At 38.4% G+C, this 17970-nt stretch overlaps 1 protein-coding gene across 2 annotated transcripts in view; it reads left to right on the top strand.

The window, feature by feature from the left end:
• The first annotated feature begins 8190 nt into the window (after positions 1 to 8190).
• LOC134538455 (protein-L-histidine N-pros-methyltransferase) overlaps positions 8191 to 17970 on the top strand; it is a 731139-nt gene continuing 721359 nt past the window's right edge. For both annotated transcript variants that reach the window (XM_063379780.1, XM_063379779.1), the window contains exon 1: positions 8191 to 8653. In XM_063379780.1, the coding sequence (XP_063235850.1) occupies positions 8393 to 8653 (261 nt within the window). In that variant the 5' untranslated portion in view covers positions 8191 to 8392. The remainder of the gene's footprint in view (positions 8654 to 17970) is intronic.

The raw sequence follows: 17970 nt of genomic DNA, 5'->3' as shown, positions 1-17970 counted from the left end.
ATTAAATCTCTTTTAAACCACGAACACTCGCCAATTTATTTTTATTGTCATTAATGCATCTGTTTTAGACCAATTTGGTACAAATAATTTTATCACAAAAATACAGCATACAAACCTACTATTTTTGTGGAGTAAATATAAAAAAAAAACCTGTATTTAAAAATAAAAACAATAACACCGAAATATTTTTTGAACTAAAAATAAAACCATAAAATATTGACTCTAGTCATAACTATAGACAAGTTTACTGGGTTATAAACCAATGGAAAAAAGTCAAATTTTCCAGCAGTGATACTGAAAGCTGATTACGAGTTCTTCCATTGACACTCGTAATAAAATAAGATTTTATATTTGTTGATAGAAACCAGGTTCAGAGCTTAAAGCCTGCTGCTGCTTCCTTTGCAGACCCTAGTTGAAAACACATTGTAAATTCAGTCAAGTGGTTCTTTTGTCAATTAAATTTTCCTATTACCAAATACATATTTAAAATTTCAATTTTGAAGTTTTCTGCACTTGTTGTTTTCCCATGTGTTAAGTACCTCTACAATAAAATATTGATAGTTTCTGTTTGCACATTAACTCATTTCTGCTTTATTTTCGCTGACATCTTAATGATTAAGAATAATATTTAAGTAGATATATTGTTTTCTGTAACTAACGCTGGGCTGGCTGGCAGCCCGGCGGGAAACGACTAAAGTCGCCCCCGAAACAACCAGTGCCACCCAAACCAATGCGCACAGCAATTTCCAAGCCCCCAACCCCCCCGCATGGTAGACTCTTTTCTACTCTGTCCAACTCTTCTTCCGGAACCATCCTTCTTTTCCTGTAACCAACCTGCTTGCCAATAATGCATGAACTTTTGCATCCCGCATGTCAGAGCCCAGGGTTCTCCCTGTGTCTATGCAGGTTTTACCTGGGCCCAACTTATCTAGTTTTAGTCTAGAATAGTCAGTGAGGGGAGTTAGTCATGGCAAAAACGTTGCCATGGCTGGCCAATCCCCTCCTAGCACACGGTGCATGCTACCTCTCCCGCATGGCTTAAACCCTGCATGATTAGAGCGTATAGGCTTCGGCCTGAGACGCACTTAGAGTCTCTCCCTAACCCAGACCCCTCCCAAATACACTTAGTTATAATTTAGCCTAGGAAAAAAAATCGTTAACTAACGTAATAAATTTCTTTTTTAGCATAGTTTTGAGCGCGAATTTAAGGTTTTATATTTAAATTAAGGGTACTGCATTTGATTAAATTTGGGCAACAAACACCAGCTTTTACTTAAGCACTAAAATATTTTTTTTCAATAACTTACAAAAAAGTCATCGGATTAAATAATTTATATATTAGAGATGTATTATATTTTATTATTTATAAATGATTATGCAGATTTAGTTACTCATACTTATTAGTTCAAGAATTGCATCTTAAAACTTCTACTGAACAATGCAAAATTATAATTAGAAATGTAGAAAATTTAAAGAAAAATCGTTTAAAAATGCAAATTCATTTTGAAAAAGTATATTCTTTCTAAATTACAAATTTGATATGGTGGTCATGAATTAAAATAATCTACTTTGAAATAAAAAAAAAATCTACGGTAAAATTCTTTTAAAAGCATCAAACATCTACCCGCGAAGATATAGTAGTATAGTTAAAAATCACTAATAATAAGGCATGTTTTGCTGATGTGTAGCCTTGATGCACCAAGATTGTGCAGTCAATGAAACTTTAAAATCAAAATTTCCTGATTTTCTAGTATATGTCCTACAGACTTGAAAATCGCTAAGTGATGTTCCTTTTATATTATGATGTGTTTAGTCCGGGCGACGACGTGTACTTCAGCTTAAGTGTGTGTGTATTGGTGAGTGTTGGTGAGTGTTGGTGAGTGTTGGTGTGTGTAGGTGAGTGTTGGTGTGTGTAGGTGAGTGTTGGTGTGTGTAGGTGAGTGTTGGTGTGTGTTGGTGAGTGTTGGTGTGTGTTGGTGTGTGTTGGTGAGTGTTGGTGTGTGTATTGGTGAGTGTTGGTGTGTGTAGGTGAGTGTTGGTGTGTGTTGGTGTGTGTTGGTGAGTGTTGGTGTGTGTATTGGTGAGTGTTGGTGTGTGTAGGTGAGTGTTGGTGTGTGTAGGTGAGTGTTGGTGTGTGTAGGTGAGTGTTGGTGTGTGTAGGTGAGTGTTGGTGTGTGTTGGTGAGTGTTGGTGTGTGTATTGGTGAGTGTTGGTGTGTGTAGGTGAGTGTTGGTGTGTGTAGGTGAGTGTTGGTGTGTGTAGGTGAGTGTTGGTGTGTGTTGGTGTGTGTTGGTGAGTGTTGGTGTGTGTATTGGTGAGTGTTGGTGTGTGTAGGTGAGTGTTGGTGTGTGTAGGTGAGTGTTGGTGTGTGTTGGTGAGTGTTGGTGTGTGTTGGTGTGTGTTGGTGAGTGTTGGTGTGTGTTGGTGAGTGTTGGTGTGTGTTGGTGTGTGTAGGTGAGTGTTGGTGTGTGTATTGGTGAGTGTTGGTGTGTGTAGGTGAGTGTTGGTGTGTGTTGGTGAGTGTTGGTGTGTGTTGGTGAGTGTGTGTTTGTAAAACTTCTCTGCAACTCACTCGTCCTGCTGACCACCGCTCCTCGCTGGTAAACCGTTGACAGATACTCAGGACGTCTGCCAGCTCACATTTCATACACATGATGGTATTTTAGTACGTCATTGCGTACTTTATTGTTTTCTTTCACCCTCATGTGGATTACTGAAGTGCGAAGCCTCTCTTCTAAGGCGCGTGGCGGCCAAGAAATAATTTTCAAAACGCCTTACGTGTTGCCAACGTCAACGGACGACGGGTGGAACGCGCCGGTTGGGACGAACGGATCGAGGAGTCGTCCGCCATGTTTCCACCGATCCCGGATCTCCTCGGCGAAGCGGGGGCCAGGAATGCGGAGGCGGCGGGGGCAAGAAACCGCCCCCGGGGGGCCGGAAGGGCCCCCCTGCTCTCAGCACGTGTCTGCGGCCGACCGAGTCTTTCCCCCCTACTCCCTCTTAAGCCACCAGCGGCAGTCATTAACACAGCAATCCTCGCCGGCGATAAAATGCGTGAAATTAAGGCGGCCCCCCTCCTTCCTCCTTGGCCACATTTCCCCCCCCCCCCAACCTAAACACACTATTTTTCCACGGCAGCACCGGCGGAGACAAAGAAGTGAAAGAGTTGACGTGCTCCCAGAGTTTGTTCAACTGCCCCGAAATAATATATATATATATATATATATATATATATATATATATATATATATATAGCCTTAGAGCGTTATTTTTTCTTCTTTCTTTTTGGAAGTCATCAACAGCATGCTACTGTGTACTACGTTATGTTGGAAGTGCACGTCCAGTAAGAAAGAGCGCAATCGGTTTTTTGCTGCCACGTCAAGTTAATTTTTGTGATTCGGCAAGTTTGAATTCGGAAGTATCCAGTGTTCATTTGTTTCGTGTATTTGCCTGTGTGCACGGAGTTGGAAATTGTCAGCAGACGGCATGCTGAGACGCCTTGCTGTTCCTCCAAAAACATTGCTGCAATGGTGCTTGATAACGCCTTATGATAATTAGTATGAATTAAAATTTCCAACGTTAAAAAAAGTAATTTCGATCTGTTTCTACACTTTAAACACTACACTTAAGCTAATGATTTGTATGCTTAACCAACATGGCACAACAATTAGCTGCAGAAAAATAAAATGTTTTCACACACCACGCAATAATGCCAACGCGGCCACCCCCTGGTCTGTGTGTGAATGGGTACAAGCGGGAAGAAAGACGAAGTAGGGACTCGCCTAGTTAGGGGTGTATCTGTGTCGGTTAGCGGACAGAAATTTCCAAGTTCCCGCAGAGTGATTAGTGTGACGCTCTCTGGTGTTTCTAGTGCAGCATCACCTCTAAGTGCAATGCTCTGAACTGGCGCGCAGTCTTCTCGTCGGGCATAGGACAGCTACGATATGCGAGTGCTGATCATGACATGAAGAAAAAAAATTGCAATACGAGTTCCTTGAGTGCTTTCAAAAATCTGTACCGGGTTTTTCATGCATAAAAATTACTCAAAACAAGCGTTCTCTTAAAAAAAAAAAAACAGTTCGCAAACGAAAAACGGAATTAGAACTACTCCTGCGCCCTCGTAGGCAGACCCCACTCGGATATCGTGAGCAGTTTTCAAATCGCGTGGTTTGTTCTGGAGCGGTTTTTTTCATAACCTAACTAAAAACTAAGTGTATTTGGGAGGGGTCTGTGTTAGGGAGAGACTCTAAGTGCGTCTCAGGCCGAAGCCTATACGCTCTATAATCATGCAGGTGTTAAGCCATGCAGGAGAGTTGGCATGCATCATGTACTAGGAGGGGGATTGGCCAGCCATGGCAGCAATTGGCGAAATGACTAACTGCCCTCACTGACTATTCTAGACTAAAAACTAGATAAGTTGGGCCCAGGTAAAACCTGCATAGACACATTGAAAACCCTGGGCACTTACATGCGGGATGCAACATTTCATGCATTATTGACCAGCAGGTTGGTTACAGGAAACAGAAGGATGGTTCCGGAAGAAGAGTTGGACAGAGTAGAAATAAACTACTAAGCAAAGGGCGGGAACTTGGACGTTGCTGTCCGTCCGCTTTAGTTTGGGTGGCGCTGTTTTTTTTTTTTTCCGGGGGCGACATTTTATCGTTTCCCACCAGGCTGCCAGCCAGCCTGTATGTTCTGGAGCTGTGAACACGGCGTGTCTTAGCCGAGCGACCAGGCGCAGCCACTACTGACCGCCATGGCGACCTCAAGGGCCGGGTATCGAGGCCCCACCAGGAGTACCAACACAACCAAAGGTGGTCCGCGCGCACCAAGCCTCCTCACTGACGATATTCTATTCAACGTGAAACTTTTTAAAAAAGGCTTCCATTCTGAGGTCCCACCCGGGTTACCGATGAATCGCTTTTTTTTTTCGCCAAAAATTTTAATAGGCCTATATCTTGTGACTCAAGAGTTGTATCGTTAAGTGTTGCATGCATTCTGAGAACAGACTCTGTTAGTGCTCTCAAGCCGTCGTGCGCCTACGTCATTGAAGCTTGACCCGGGTTGGATGGGGGAGGGGGGTGTTGTGAAAAAAAAAAAAGAACCACGAAATTTACTCTGCGCTGCCAAAGAATTAGTCATAACTCCGCAAAGGAAAGTGTTACACGAGTCATTTGTGCGTCATCGTGTGGATGCTGAGGTGATCCAGAAGGTTAGCTAAGCAGAGACAGAGAGAGAATAAAAAAAAGTTGTCGAGTGGAAAGTTGTGCCTTGTGACAGTTTACAGAACGTTCTAAAACTGGTTGTTTCAGGTAACGCCGCGCAATCACGGGAAATATTAGTGGTGGGAATGAAATACTATTTATATTGCATCACATGTTGCTGATCGAAAGTCTCGCGGGCTGGACTCCAGTGAGGAGTGCGGACTGTGGAACTGGACAGACACTGAGTGACTTGAGAATAATTAATAACTTTTAAGTGCGAGTAATTGGTGATTAGGAATTTTTAAGTAAGATTATTTATTATTAAGGTAAATATTAGTAATCAATAAAACTGTGATTGGGATACTTAATTAGGCTATCCCTTACGAACCCAGTTCTCCCACATTATCATAAATCGCAGCAATATTAACCAACAATTTGAATGGATTCAATTGTCTTTACTAAGGGAGTTATAATTTTTTTTCACTTCCAGCCCTTGTTTTTTTTCACTACTTTCAGTTATGGTTGGATGTATCAAAACATTTTCAGACAAAAATTTTGGTACTACTCCTACGAGTTATTATATGTTCAAATGGATTTGATATCTTCCATATTATGGGAGTTAGAGTGATTTTTCTGTTTCTCAAAAACCTTCCCCAGTTCTACCCCTTTGGTCGGATACAGCCAATTAACCAACTCGGCCGAAATTTTCCACTACTAGATTTTATATGTCATTTTGGGAGTGATTTGTAAAAAAAATGCGACAGTTATCGTGTCCACAAAAAGGTAATACACACACACATACACACACATATATATTAGTAACGGCTACAATATGTAATATTTATTTGAAATCTACCTAAAAATAACGATTATTGTAGTGGTTTTCAGTACAACCACTTAGAAACAAGCGATGGTATACATTGGCCTCATGTCAGCAAGCCGATTTATATAATATATTACCTATTATTTTAGTCCTTAAAAGAAAGAAAAAAAAATGATTTGATTCTTTCCGAAAAAAATGCCCATGGCAAAACTTATTTTCCAATTTTGTACGAAGTAGTGTTGAAAGTAAAGTTAAAAAGGTGTGGTGGTTGCAAGGGTGGAGGACAGTAACCCCCTCCCCCCCAACCTTGAAATATCAGTTAAGGGTGTGCGTTAGTTTGGGTAATTAATAGTGTGCTGTTAACACCTGCAATTTCAACTGTCTAATAAGCCGTGTCGCCTACGGCTACTTCTGTAGACCCATATGTCAGTGTCTTAAGGTTAGACTGGACTGTTATGTGAGATCTATTATTACAATCAGTGGTGGACGCAAAGGGAGCAATAACGGGGCTATATCCCTCCTCGAGTTATGCAAAATATGCGAGAAATCGGTGAAGGCAGTCAGAAGTCTACTGGTTTAGTATTGTTACGACTAATGTGGGGATAACTGGGTTCATAAGGGATAGCCCAAATAAGTTTATTCGCAGTTTTATTAATGGTTAATATTTACATTAATAAATAATTTTACTTATAAATGTCCGATCACAATTCACTGGCACTTAAAAATGTTTATTCTCAAGTCACTCAATGTCCGTCAAGTTCCGCAGTTAGCACTCCATCATTGGAGCCAGGCTCGACAGTGGTTCGCCCCTTACCTCGCGACTGTCCACACACACACAGTCTCGCGCCACTCGGTAGCACTCTCTCACGATCCAGTCGAACTCCACGTCGCGCCACCCTGGGGGGGGGGGGGGGGAGGTTATTTCACCCACTTCACCAATGTTGCACTTCCCTTCACTCGCGGAAGTCTCTGAACTCGCTCGGAACTCGCGGTACATGTCGTGGAACTCGGCACTCCACGGAACTCCGTCGCGGGACTCTCACCGCGGAACTCCCGCGGAGGCCGGCTTTATTGCTTAAGTACTTGAGACGCCCCTTTTCGAACCGACGAGAGCGGCAGTGACGAGTCACGTCATCCCGGGCCGACCCGACGCCCGAACAGTCCAGAAGGGTGGGGTCAATTCACGCTGCTCCGCGCGGTGGCCCGCGGAATTCCCAAGGCCGCTCAGCGATTGATAACAGCGTGGGTGTGGAGGGGGAGTGGGTGGAAGGGAAGGAGGTAGCGAACACCCTTGTAATCCGGCCAGGCACGCGTGGCATGCCTTACGTCAGTGTACTGCACGTGACGCCAGTGGCCGTGCAGGGCCACCAGCCAGCTCCGAAGCTGGCATCGTGGTCTGGTCTCTTGCGGTCGTAACATTATTTTGGTTGATGAAAGATGAACGTTTACATCACATGGAATCACAAACCTCAAAGGCAGTGATAAATGTTGGGAATGATAATGTAACTGTTTAAATCCCTCGTTGTTGACGTACATTTTTTGAAAAAAAAAAAAAAAAAAAAAAATCTTTTTAAATGCTCTCATTATATAAATTCCTGCATCCGCTACTGATTACAATAATTTACTGCTGGTGTATTATGTATCGAATGTTTATTGTCTTGCACTGTTTATGTGACAAATATCCTTTGTTTAGTTATCGCATAGGATATCTACTATTGATGTATCATCATAGGGGCACATGCCCCCGCCCCCTTCCCAGAAGGATAAAATATGCACTGGATAATACGACTTCTGAATCTGAAGTAATGAACAGGTTTTATACTAGGTCCAGACTAACCGCCACGGGTATCATGTTTCAACAGTTCATTCAATTTGTATTGTTCATGTAACATGTATTTCTGTTTATCGCGTCATTGCCAGAAATCCCGAAGGAAAAAAAAAACACAACTTTACCGAATAATTGGAATAAATATCTCCAATTCTCTCCCGACCCCCTTCCTACCCATGAAATTAATGGTTGTACGCGGTCTTCTTTCTGCTAGCGAGTTTAATTTTTACGGAACAAAATAGGGAATCAAATGAACCGCCGATGCCGTTATACTGTTTATTGTTTTTTTTTTTTTGGCTTAGAGAGCAGCACTGTATAAATATGGCCACCTTCAGTGTTAAATAATGTTTACATAATTGTAATAGATACGTGCTTTATTTTTCGGCATGTTAGTAATATTTTTATATGTGTTATTATGTTAGTGTATGAAAAACTACTTCATTATTGTTCAGTTTGCGATTAATTCGATGTTGTAGTGTTTTTACATATTGTTTTGTGTGAAGCTTGAATAAATAACTAGATAATATATTTTTTTTTATGAAGACACACCTAATATTTACAATCTTTTTAGCCGGAATTAAACTTATACTTGCTATGGATAACGAAAATGTCACAGTAAATGAAGACATTATAGACATAATGCATTGTGAAAACGAGAGTTATAATCAACAAAGTGTTGAATCGTACGCACGACAGAATAATAGAGATCCTATTTACAGACCTCACGGAACACTGGCTAGAACTCTTTACAACAAATACCTGGCCGATGAGAGGTTGCAAAACTACGATAGAAGAAAGGTAGGCGTTTGTCATCACCAGTATTATGTTTTTTTGCAAGCTTACATACCTCGTACCGGTAGCCTAATGAAATTGCAATAATTTATTAAACTACTAAGGTTTAATTAGAGGTAACTTGTGTACCTTTGGTGATTCTGAAAGAGACCCACTATTCTTATAAAAAAAAAAAGGGGGTTATCCAAATTTCCTAACATGTCTGTGAAACATTTCTTAAGTAATTTACAGTTTAAATGAATGGTTAAGTTAAGTAAGCTACATTAAAATACTGTAAAAATAGTTACGTAGGGTTAACTAGCTACATTAAAATAATTTTAAATCATGTGAATGGTTGGTTAGGTTAGGTTACCTATTTTAAAATAATTATAAAAAATCAGAGTAATTGATTACCTCAAGATACCACAATTTTAAATTGGTAACTTCGAAAAAACCGTTGAAATAACTTGTGTACATTATTTGTTAATGGAATTAACCTAACCTAACCTAACCTAACCTAACCTAACCTAACCTAACCTAACCTAACCTAACCTAACCTAACCTAACCTAACCTAACCTAACCTACTGTCTACTCTTTTCCAAAGTTTTTAAAAGACTAACCTAACATAATTCAACAACTATTTCACCTAACATCCCAAATGATATACACACAACACACCTCTCAACTAACGCATGAAACAAAATGCACATAAAACACAACTACAAATCACAACCATTTAAAGCCATAAAACACCACTTATCTTTCTTTGCTTTATGGCAATAATCATTTATTGTCAATATTTCTCTTGTAGATCAATTTGTTATCATTGGCCAACTTCCATGATGTCATACATTTCCCCTTCGTTATTTCAGACCAATAGGAAGTAAGTATGGTATCATATTTTGAACTTGACTCCAAATATACTTGGGGTTTAAAGTCAGGTAATTCGTGATATGAAGGGGAGTTTCGTTGAAAACAAATACTTATTGTGAAAATGGTATTTTTTAGTGTGACTTACTGTTGCTTTTTTATACTGGAGAAACTACTCCCAAATCTAATAAGTACAGTAAGTCCTCTATTTACGTCGTACCGATTTACGTCGTTTCGGATTAACGTCGCTAATGTTTGAGTACTCATGTTTCAATTTAAGTTGTCGCCGATTCACAATAACGTCGTTTACAATGACCGTAAATCTTTATTTTAACCAAAACACCGTATATTTCTTTGTTTCCTTCGGTAGCTAATTTATGCTATGTAGCGTAAGCTACACGTTCACCGCCTTATCTTATCATACATCATGAGGGACGCTTCCTGCTCTTACGTACAGTATGTACTATATATCTGTTTTTATATTTCAATCAATAAAGTTAATAAAGCAGCTGGTTAAATAACCATTCTATAAAGCTGAGAAGTACTATTCTCCGTTCACTCTTAGCTGAGTTCTGAAATAAACAAACACCGCCGTATCACTGCGCCGCGTCAGCAAGTGATAGGCTGAATTCATCTGGCGCGCCAAGCACTAGTTGCAACACACACATACTTCAGTATAGTCGGTGCTAATAAAATAACGGAGACGTAATACAACAGGAAGCACCGTAGTACTTTGTTCAGCGTAGGTGGTTCATTTGCGAAGAAAAAACTATGCAATTTACGCCTAATAACCGTCTTCACAAAATCATCACAAGTTTTTATAACAGGATACTCAAGTTTCCTTTTCTTCCCGGAAGATGTAAATGTCCCGGTGTCCTGTAATTATTTCCTTGCACGAAGCACACTGCTCTTCGAAACACGCCTAAATTCCTCAGTTAAACTCGCGATATCGTTCACACGACAATCCGTATATTTGTCTAAAAATCGCGATATCGTTCACACGACAATCCGTATATTTGTCTGAAAATGTTTTAAAAACATTCAACACAATAGTTTTCTGTGCACTTTTCAAAGGCTTTCCCGTTCTGTGTTTTACAAAACTCGGTCTGACGTCAGCCATAACAAACCGTGCGCGCGCGAATCCGAAATGCAACTGTTGCGCCGGGCATCAATTGTACACTGTACAGTACCTTTTGTCTATGCCACCGTACACATGGCGTCTGCTAACATAATTGTAAGTACATACTTGCTGACACATTAAACTGTATTGGAAATTAATGATGAATCGCTATAATGCTATACATCAACAATTGTTATAAAAAGACAGTGTAAAAATACTTACAAATGGTACGTAACCAAGGGACTATTTCTTGCGCACGAATAATGTGCGCGGCGGCCGGCAGCCAATGAAAATGTTTGTTTAAAAGAGGCTTTGTTTATTCCAAAACTCAGGTAAGAGTGAACGGAGAATAGTTGGACTTGTTTCCCACGCTGTCGGTTGTCATTTGCTGATAAAATTGCCCGTTGTCATGTCTGTATGCCAGCGCTTCCGGCCGGTGGCATGAAACATGGCTCATTTTGCGTCGTTTCTATTTACGTCGCGGTTTTCAGGAACGTAACCCCGACGTAAACCGAGGACTTACTGTAGTGTTTTTAATCTTATCTCCTCATTTGTAATGCTTCCCCCCCCCCCCCCCCCCCCCCCTCCTCCAAATATTCCTGGACTTCATCAGCTTTCCCACTATTGAGTTTTCAAAATGTAAGTAGTGGGAGTTGAAAAATGGGTTTTATCATACCTACTCAAAAATACCATTTTCAGAAGATTTGTTTACTATTAAATACCTTTTTTTTATGTCAATAATTTTCTGACTGTAGTACTCAAGTACATTTGTTCCACTAACTGGGAGTAGTTTACAATGTAATACCATAACAATATTGTTAATGTCATCAAATTGGCGGCACTGATGTTATTATCACCCCTTTATTTATATGGGACAAATGTGGAAATATGGGTGTTTTGGGCGGGAAACTTTGACACATTTATTTTGCACAAAATATATTTTCTTTTCATTCATGTTTATTCTGTATACTACAATCCCACCCAGTTAAGTTTATTTTGCGATACCAAATTTGTATAATTTAATTATTTTTTTGTATGATTTGAACTTCTCCGGTATCGTATACAGGGTGTCTACTGACCCTGGAAAACCTGGAAAACCTGGAAATATCAGGGAATTTTGTAATCAGGGAATAAACAGGGAAAAATCAGGGAATTTTTTTTAAAAATCAGGGAATTTTTGTTTGGTAGGTTGTAGTTGGCAATACGTTTTTTGTTTATTGATCAGCTTGCATTGACGTGGCATCATGTGTATCCCCTCCCTTTTTTATTTTTGAATGGCAAATAATGAACAGTTCCCACGTCCATTTTCTTTTATTTACCATCGGATTCGGAAGTGGCATCAAATCACGTGATACAAACTGGTTCAAGATGGTCTGTTATCCTGCTGACGTGACGTGATGCAGCATGTGCTTCCCACGTTCAGATTATACCGACAGGTGCATTTAATTTTAAGTATCTATGGATGCCCTCAACGTAAACTGGACATTTTTGTTAGCTTTGAAAATACATATCACAGACACTTTTGGTGAAGATTTGCCATTGTTGCTATAAATTGGTAGCTGTGGGCTTCATACGGTCCATGGTGCTTTCAAAACTGGAATTTCTGTTACACAATGGGACGTTTTTAGTTTTTTGAGGCACAGTTACTATTTGTTTAAGCACATATCTGCAAGGAGGGCAGATTACATTAGAATAACTGGATCAGAGCTTTTTCCCAAGAAATTTTGTGCAATTAGATGGAATACTGCAGTTGCTGAGCGTGCCATGAAAACGTTACCCCACCTAAAGAAATTTGTTAGTGAAGTTTCTATTTCATCTCTCTCTTTCAGTGTATAGTGAAAAGTGCTCTTGAAGATAATCTTCTAAAAGTAAAATTGACATTCTTCCATTTTTTGGCATCAGAGCTGGAATTGTTTCTCACAATGTTCCAAAGTGAAGCACCCATGGCACCTTTTCTCTATGATTCACTGGTAGACATTTTATTAGCTTTGGCAGGAAAGTTTTTGAAACCAGAAGTACTGAAGAGCTTTAGGGAGAAACGCAATGTATCTCGATTGGATGTAGATAACCAGGAAAATCTATTGACTGCTAACAATATCAAGTTGGGTTATGCAGTACGCCATGCCATCAAGAAAGAGAAAGTACCAGAAAAGTCTGTCCTGTTACAGAAAAATGATAGGACTTGTCTAAAGGTTATGGTAAAAAAACTTCAAGACAAAAGTCCCCTGAAGTACAATCTTACCAAGGGAATTTCCTGCTTATGTCCGTCTGTGGCTTTAAATTCGGGTGTGAGGAAACAGCGTGTGAAGTACAGTTTAGAATGTTGTCTTCAAAACAGGTGGCTATCAGGACAAGAAGCTGATAACATTGAGTGATCATATCAGTTGGTATGTTCCTCGCAAGATTCTGCAGCACTGTTCTCGTCTTTTTCTCGAGAAGACGGGCGCCTTGATCACTTGTGGATGCTCATTCTTAAGGCACATACAGTAGCTGCCAAAACAGGCCTTCTAAAGTTTGTGAGGATGGTGTTGGTACTTTCCCATGGAAATGCATCATTGGAAAGAGGATTTTCAGTGAATTATAATCAGCTGACTGAAAACTTGCAGGAAGAAATACTGATCGCACAAAGACAGATGTATGACTTTGTTCAACGTTCTGGAGGTGTAGAGCATGTTGACATGTTGATATCACCAAGTCCAGTATGTAAGAAATGCTAGTTGTAGGCGTAAGGAAGCCCTGCAAAAAAAACAAAAAGAAAATGAAGCTACAGACAAGAAGAAGGCAGAAAAAAGAAGAGTTGAAGAGGAGATCAAGGCATTGCAGTTGAAGAAGGCTCGAATGTTGGATTTGGCTCGTTCTGAAGTAAGTGCAATAGACGCAAAAGTTGAGTCACTGCAACATTGATGGGAGCTTCCATTTACTAATGTTTTTTGCAAAAGGAAGTGTGTGAAATATTTGTAGCAGCATGTTTTATTTGCCATCAATTGAGTCTCTTTGGCCACGTTTGGAAGAAGGTAATTTTTTTTACTAATTTAAGTAAGTTGAAATACTTTGAAACCCGTCAATGTAATATTATGCAGTTTTTTTCAGTTTCTTGGAATGTCGTAATTGTGTTAAAGAAAACCTGGAAAAATTCAGTTTTAGACCTGGAAAACCTGGAAAAATCAGGGAATTTAATTTACTAGATCTGGTAGACACCCTGCGTATATATATTTTAACCCTATCGATTCTAGAATAGAACACAAGACCGAAAATATATTTCGTAGGTACCCTTTCTTCAAGAAACGTATTTTGTGCTAAACAAGCACGTGAATCTTCCCCGTCCAAAACGCCCTATTCCCGTGCTTTTACTGTAAGAACGTATGGGTCATAATTTCTTCAGCATCACCTTGTTGTTGACTTTTTCAATATCGCTACCATATCGCAATGCAAAATGTAAAACATTTTTTTATTGTAGGTTAACTAATCTTTTCAATCTTTTTTTTTTTTTTTCCTTGAACAAGTGCAAAACCAACTGTACATATGAAAACAAGACTTTTTACCTTAGGCCCTACGTAATAAATTTCATTATTCAACTAGCATAAGAAAACAATTCTTTAACATAACATTGCAAATCAAACACACACAACAATCCTCATACCTAACACAACAAAGTGTACAAAAAACCATACTACAGAATCACTAAAACTTTTATAAACAAGGAAAAAAAAAACACTTAATCTTCCTGGCTGTATGACCTTAATTAATCTATACTAATATTATAAAGCTGAAGAGTTTGTTTGTTTGTTTGAACACGCTAATCTCAGGAACCACTGGTCCGATTTGAAAAATTCTTTCAGTGTTGGATAGTACATTATCGAGGAAGGCTATAGGCTATATTATATTATCAATAACATAAGGGATCCTTACTAAAAGTCCAATTTAGAATCAAATGCGTTGGAGGGGGTTAGATACAACATGCAGTACACGTACAAAGTGTGTGTTGACAATGCCGCAGCCGCTAGAAGTTTATTTCCTATTGCCTATTAACATTGTTGCCACGCACTAGATGCCTTATCATTCTTAATTTTCCCATACAAGTAAAAAACACCCGTATGATATTAACAACGAAGCAATCAGTACCCTCATAAGAGTTCAATTAGTAGGTAGGTATTTAAATACTTTTTATCACTTTAAATCGCAAACCTAATCTATTGTTTTTTTCCCTCTCTCTCTGTTTGATTTGTTTTTTTATTGCCCTTTTTTTTTCAAGTATATATATTTTACAGACTTGAAACTTCACAGTAATGTTCCTTATGTTACGCAGGATGTCATTTTCCGAAAATTAGATCCCATGGGTGGTTAAAACCAGGCAACAGTGGGTACTTTGTCTGCATGAGAACAGGATTTTGCATTGTTCATGCCTTCTGCGTCTCCATGGCAACGGGCATCGCGTGGCAGTGGCGTACCCACAAGGAGGGGCATGTATAATGAGCGGCGCAAGAGTGATCTGCCTGTAGACTGCCGTAACGAAGTACGGGTACATCAGTTGTACGTTGCGTGCACGAGTCGGGAAACCATCGGTGCTATTCATTTTCTCTCCGGTAGATTATACAGCATTGTAATAATTTTTCACTGAATAATTTTTTATTTACCATTACTGTAAATGGGAGATGTGGCTTAATTTTTTTCCATTAGTATAGCCGTGAAAAGCCGGGTTGGGAAGCTATGTATATATAAAGAGATATAAAGAGATATATAGATAGAGAGATACATAGATGTATATAGATGTAGATAGAGACAGAGCTGGGCAAAATACTTTGAAAATGTATTTGAAATACAAATTACAAAATACCTGAGTACATTTATAACAATACAATTTCAAAATACTAATAATAAAATGTAGTTTAGATACAAAATACAAAATAGTATTTTAAAATACGGATGAAATTACAAAATACATGCAACATTTTTGTGAGCAACGAAAGACGAATTCTCTTTAAGACAAACCAGTCTCTCAAATATTGTGTCACTCAAGCTGTGGTATTTATGGTTGTGTATTATACCTGCAAATGAAAACAACCTTTCAACACGACCACTAGAGGTTAAACTGGTATTATATCGTAAGAATAGCTTTCGCACCATTGGATAACCATCTAGCATACTGTGTGGGTAGCCTTATCTTGTAAGTATTGTAATAACTCAAGTTCAATTTTGTTTGTTTGTGCAACACTTGATTCATTATTTGTATTGACATCGAATGCAAACCAATCATCTTCTGCTGGTGTGTAACTGTTCTTCTTGTCATCTTTCAGTGGGTTTATGTCCTTTGCAGCCACTGTTAGAACTTCTTGGATCCATTTCCTCGTGCTTTCATTAGTTGCAGTTGCAGGTAACCAACGCAATTTGAAGTATGGATGTGCACATGTTGCAATAATGACTTCATTTACCTCTGAAGTTAATTCAAAATATTTCTCAAATCTTTTCAAAACTGATGTCTTCACAGCTTGCTAAAGAGGTGCACCAAGTCTGAAAGTTTGGAGTTATAGTTCTTCAAACTTTTTAACCAATGTAAAAAATGTTGGTAGTAATTGGCCATAATAGCAGCCATCTCCCTGTAGGCGGTCAAGAGCAGCAGCAAGAGGGATAAATATGTATATTTAGGTACTTTCTTAGATATTCAAGCTCAGTTTCTTTAATGGTGCATTTCAATTTTAGTGATTCAAAAACTTCTGGTAATTTTTCTTGAAATTATATAATCTGGCAGATAGAATCGTACATATAATTCCATCTGGTAACACAAGGATAACTAATTTTATGTCCTAGGATAGAAAATATTATTTCACCCAATTTTGGTTGGCCTGAGGCATTCCATAAAGTAGAACACTTGGCCAGTGTTGTGTGATGAATCCTTGAAATTGATGGATTGCTTTCAATGGCCTTATTGATATCTGTAGTTGCAACAAGATTTAGTGTATGAGATGCGCATCTCAAATGTTGAGGAAGAATCAGTGGATGTTTAGATGTCGTAAGACTGTCATCGACATCAATGAACATTAACTCAGCGTCATGAACATACGTGATAAGACAGAAATTTGTAAAATCTGTGATACCGTTTATGTTCAACTAATATGTACCTTTACAATGATATCACTCACTAGTGCCAGATTGCAAATAAATAGCCAATCCTAATTTCCAAAATTAAAATATCCAGCAAATAAATTAGATATTTTATTAATGCAAGTACGCAATGTATTTTGTATTTTATAAAATACAAAATACAGTAAATACTTACACTTCAAAAGTATTTTAGATACAAAATATAAAATACTGAGACATAACTTTCTACTGATACAAAATACAAAATACCCAAAAGTATCGAAAATACGTATTTCAAATACTTGTATTTTCGATACTGCCCAGCTCTGGATAGAGATAAATATTTATAGAGAGATGGATAGATGATTTGTATATGTGGAACTACTTCAAACATATTACAAAACAAAACTGAATGAGGCATTGTAATGCAGCCGAGCATTAGCTAGATAATGGAATCTTTTCAATATTAGTAATCTCTTATTTTTCAGCTTTTTTATATATTGCTTTATAAAGTCTAAATTACATACATACCAGGTAAATAACTATTAACTGGCAGAACAACGTCTGTTGGGATCTGAAAGTGATATAAATTAATTTTCTCACTGTACATTCAAATTAAGAAGACAATTACTAACTACACTCTGTGTTCAGGCCAGGCAACGCCAGTTATTGCAGCTAGTTGTATATAATATATTTATGATGCTAGTATTGTTGCATGCCTTTCCACTATTAAATTCATTCAATATTGCAAAGTACGAACTGTCACATTAGGAAACATAAACTTTCATTGGTCTCATAAATATTATATTCATTATTACATTTACCTATATCCCCTACCTTGGTAAAATTATTGGTTCTCTATAACCTTCTTGAACCACTCACTTGAACATACATATGACCATCGTCTCTGAACTAACCATTAACATTAGCACTTATGTTACAACTTCTCGAATCATCAAATACCAGACACATTTCATGAAAACTTTAACTTTAGCAATCACATTTTATTTTATTGTGTCAGAAGATTGACGCATTTATTAATATTTATACTAGCAGAACCCGGCAGACATCCTGCCAGTGTTTGTTTATTTACCTATATATGTGTATATATAATGGATGGTCTGTATGTAATCTAAAATCTATAAAGCGTTTGAAATGGTATTCCATTTTAATCTCACTCACCAAATACCTATCACAGTCACTATCACTATTTTTTTTTTATTGACGATTAAGGATAGTAAAAATCACAATATATGTAGGCCTACCAATTTATAT

Source organism: Bacillus rossius, chromosome 13 (genome assembly GCF_032445375.1).
Source record: "Bacillus rossius redtenbacheri isolate Brsri chromosome 13, Brsri_v3, whole genome shotgun sequence".
NCBI lineage: Eukaryota > Metazoa > Arthropoda > Insecta > Phasmatodea > Bacillidae > Bacillus > Bacillus rossius.
Note: the sequence above shows the minus strand (reverse complement) of the source record. Positions and strands in the feature narration are given on the sequence as shown.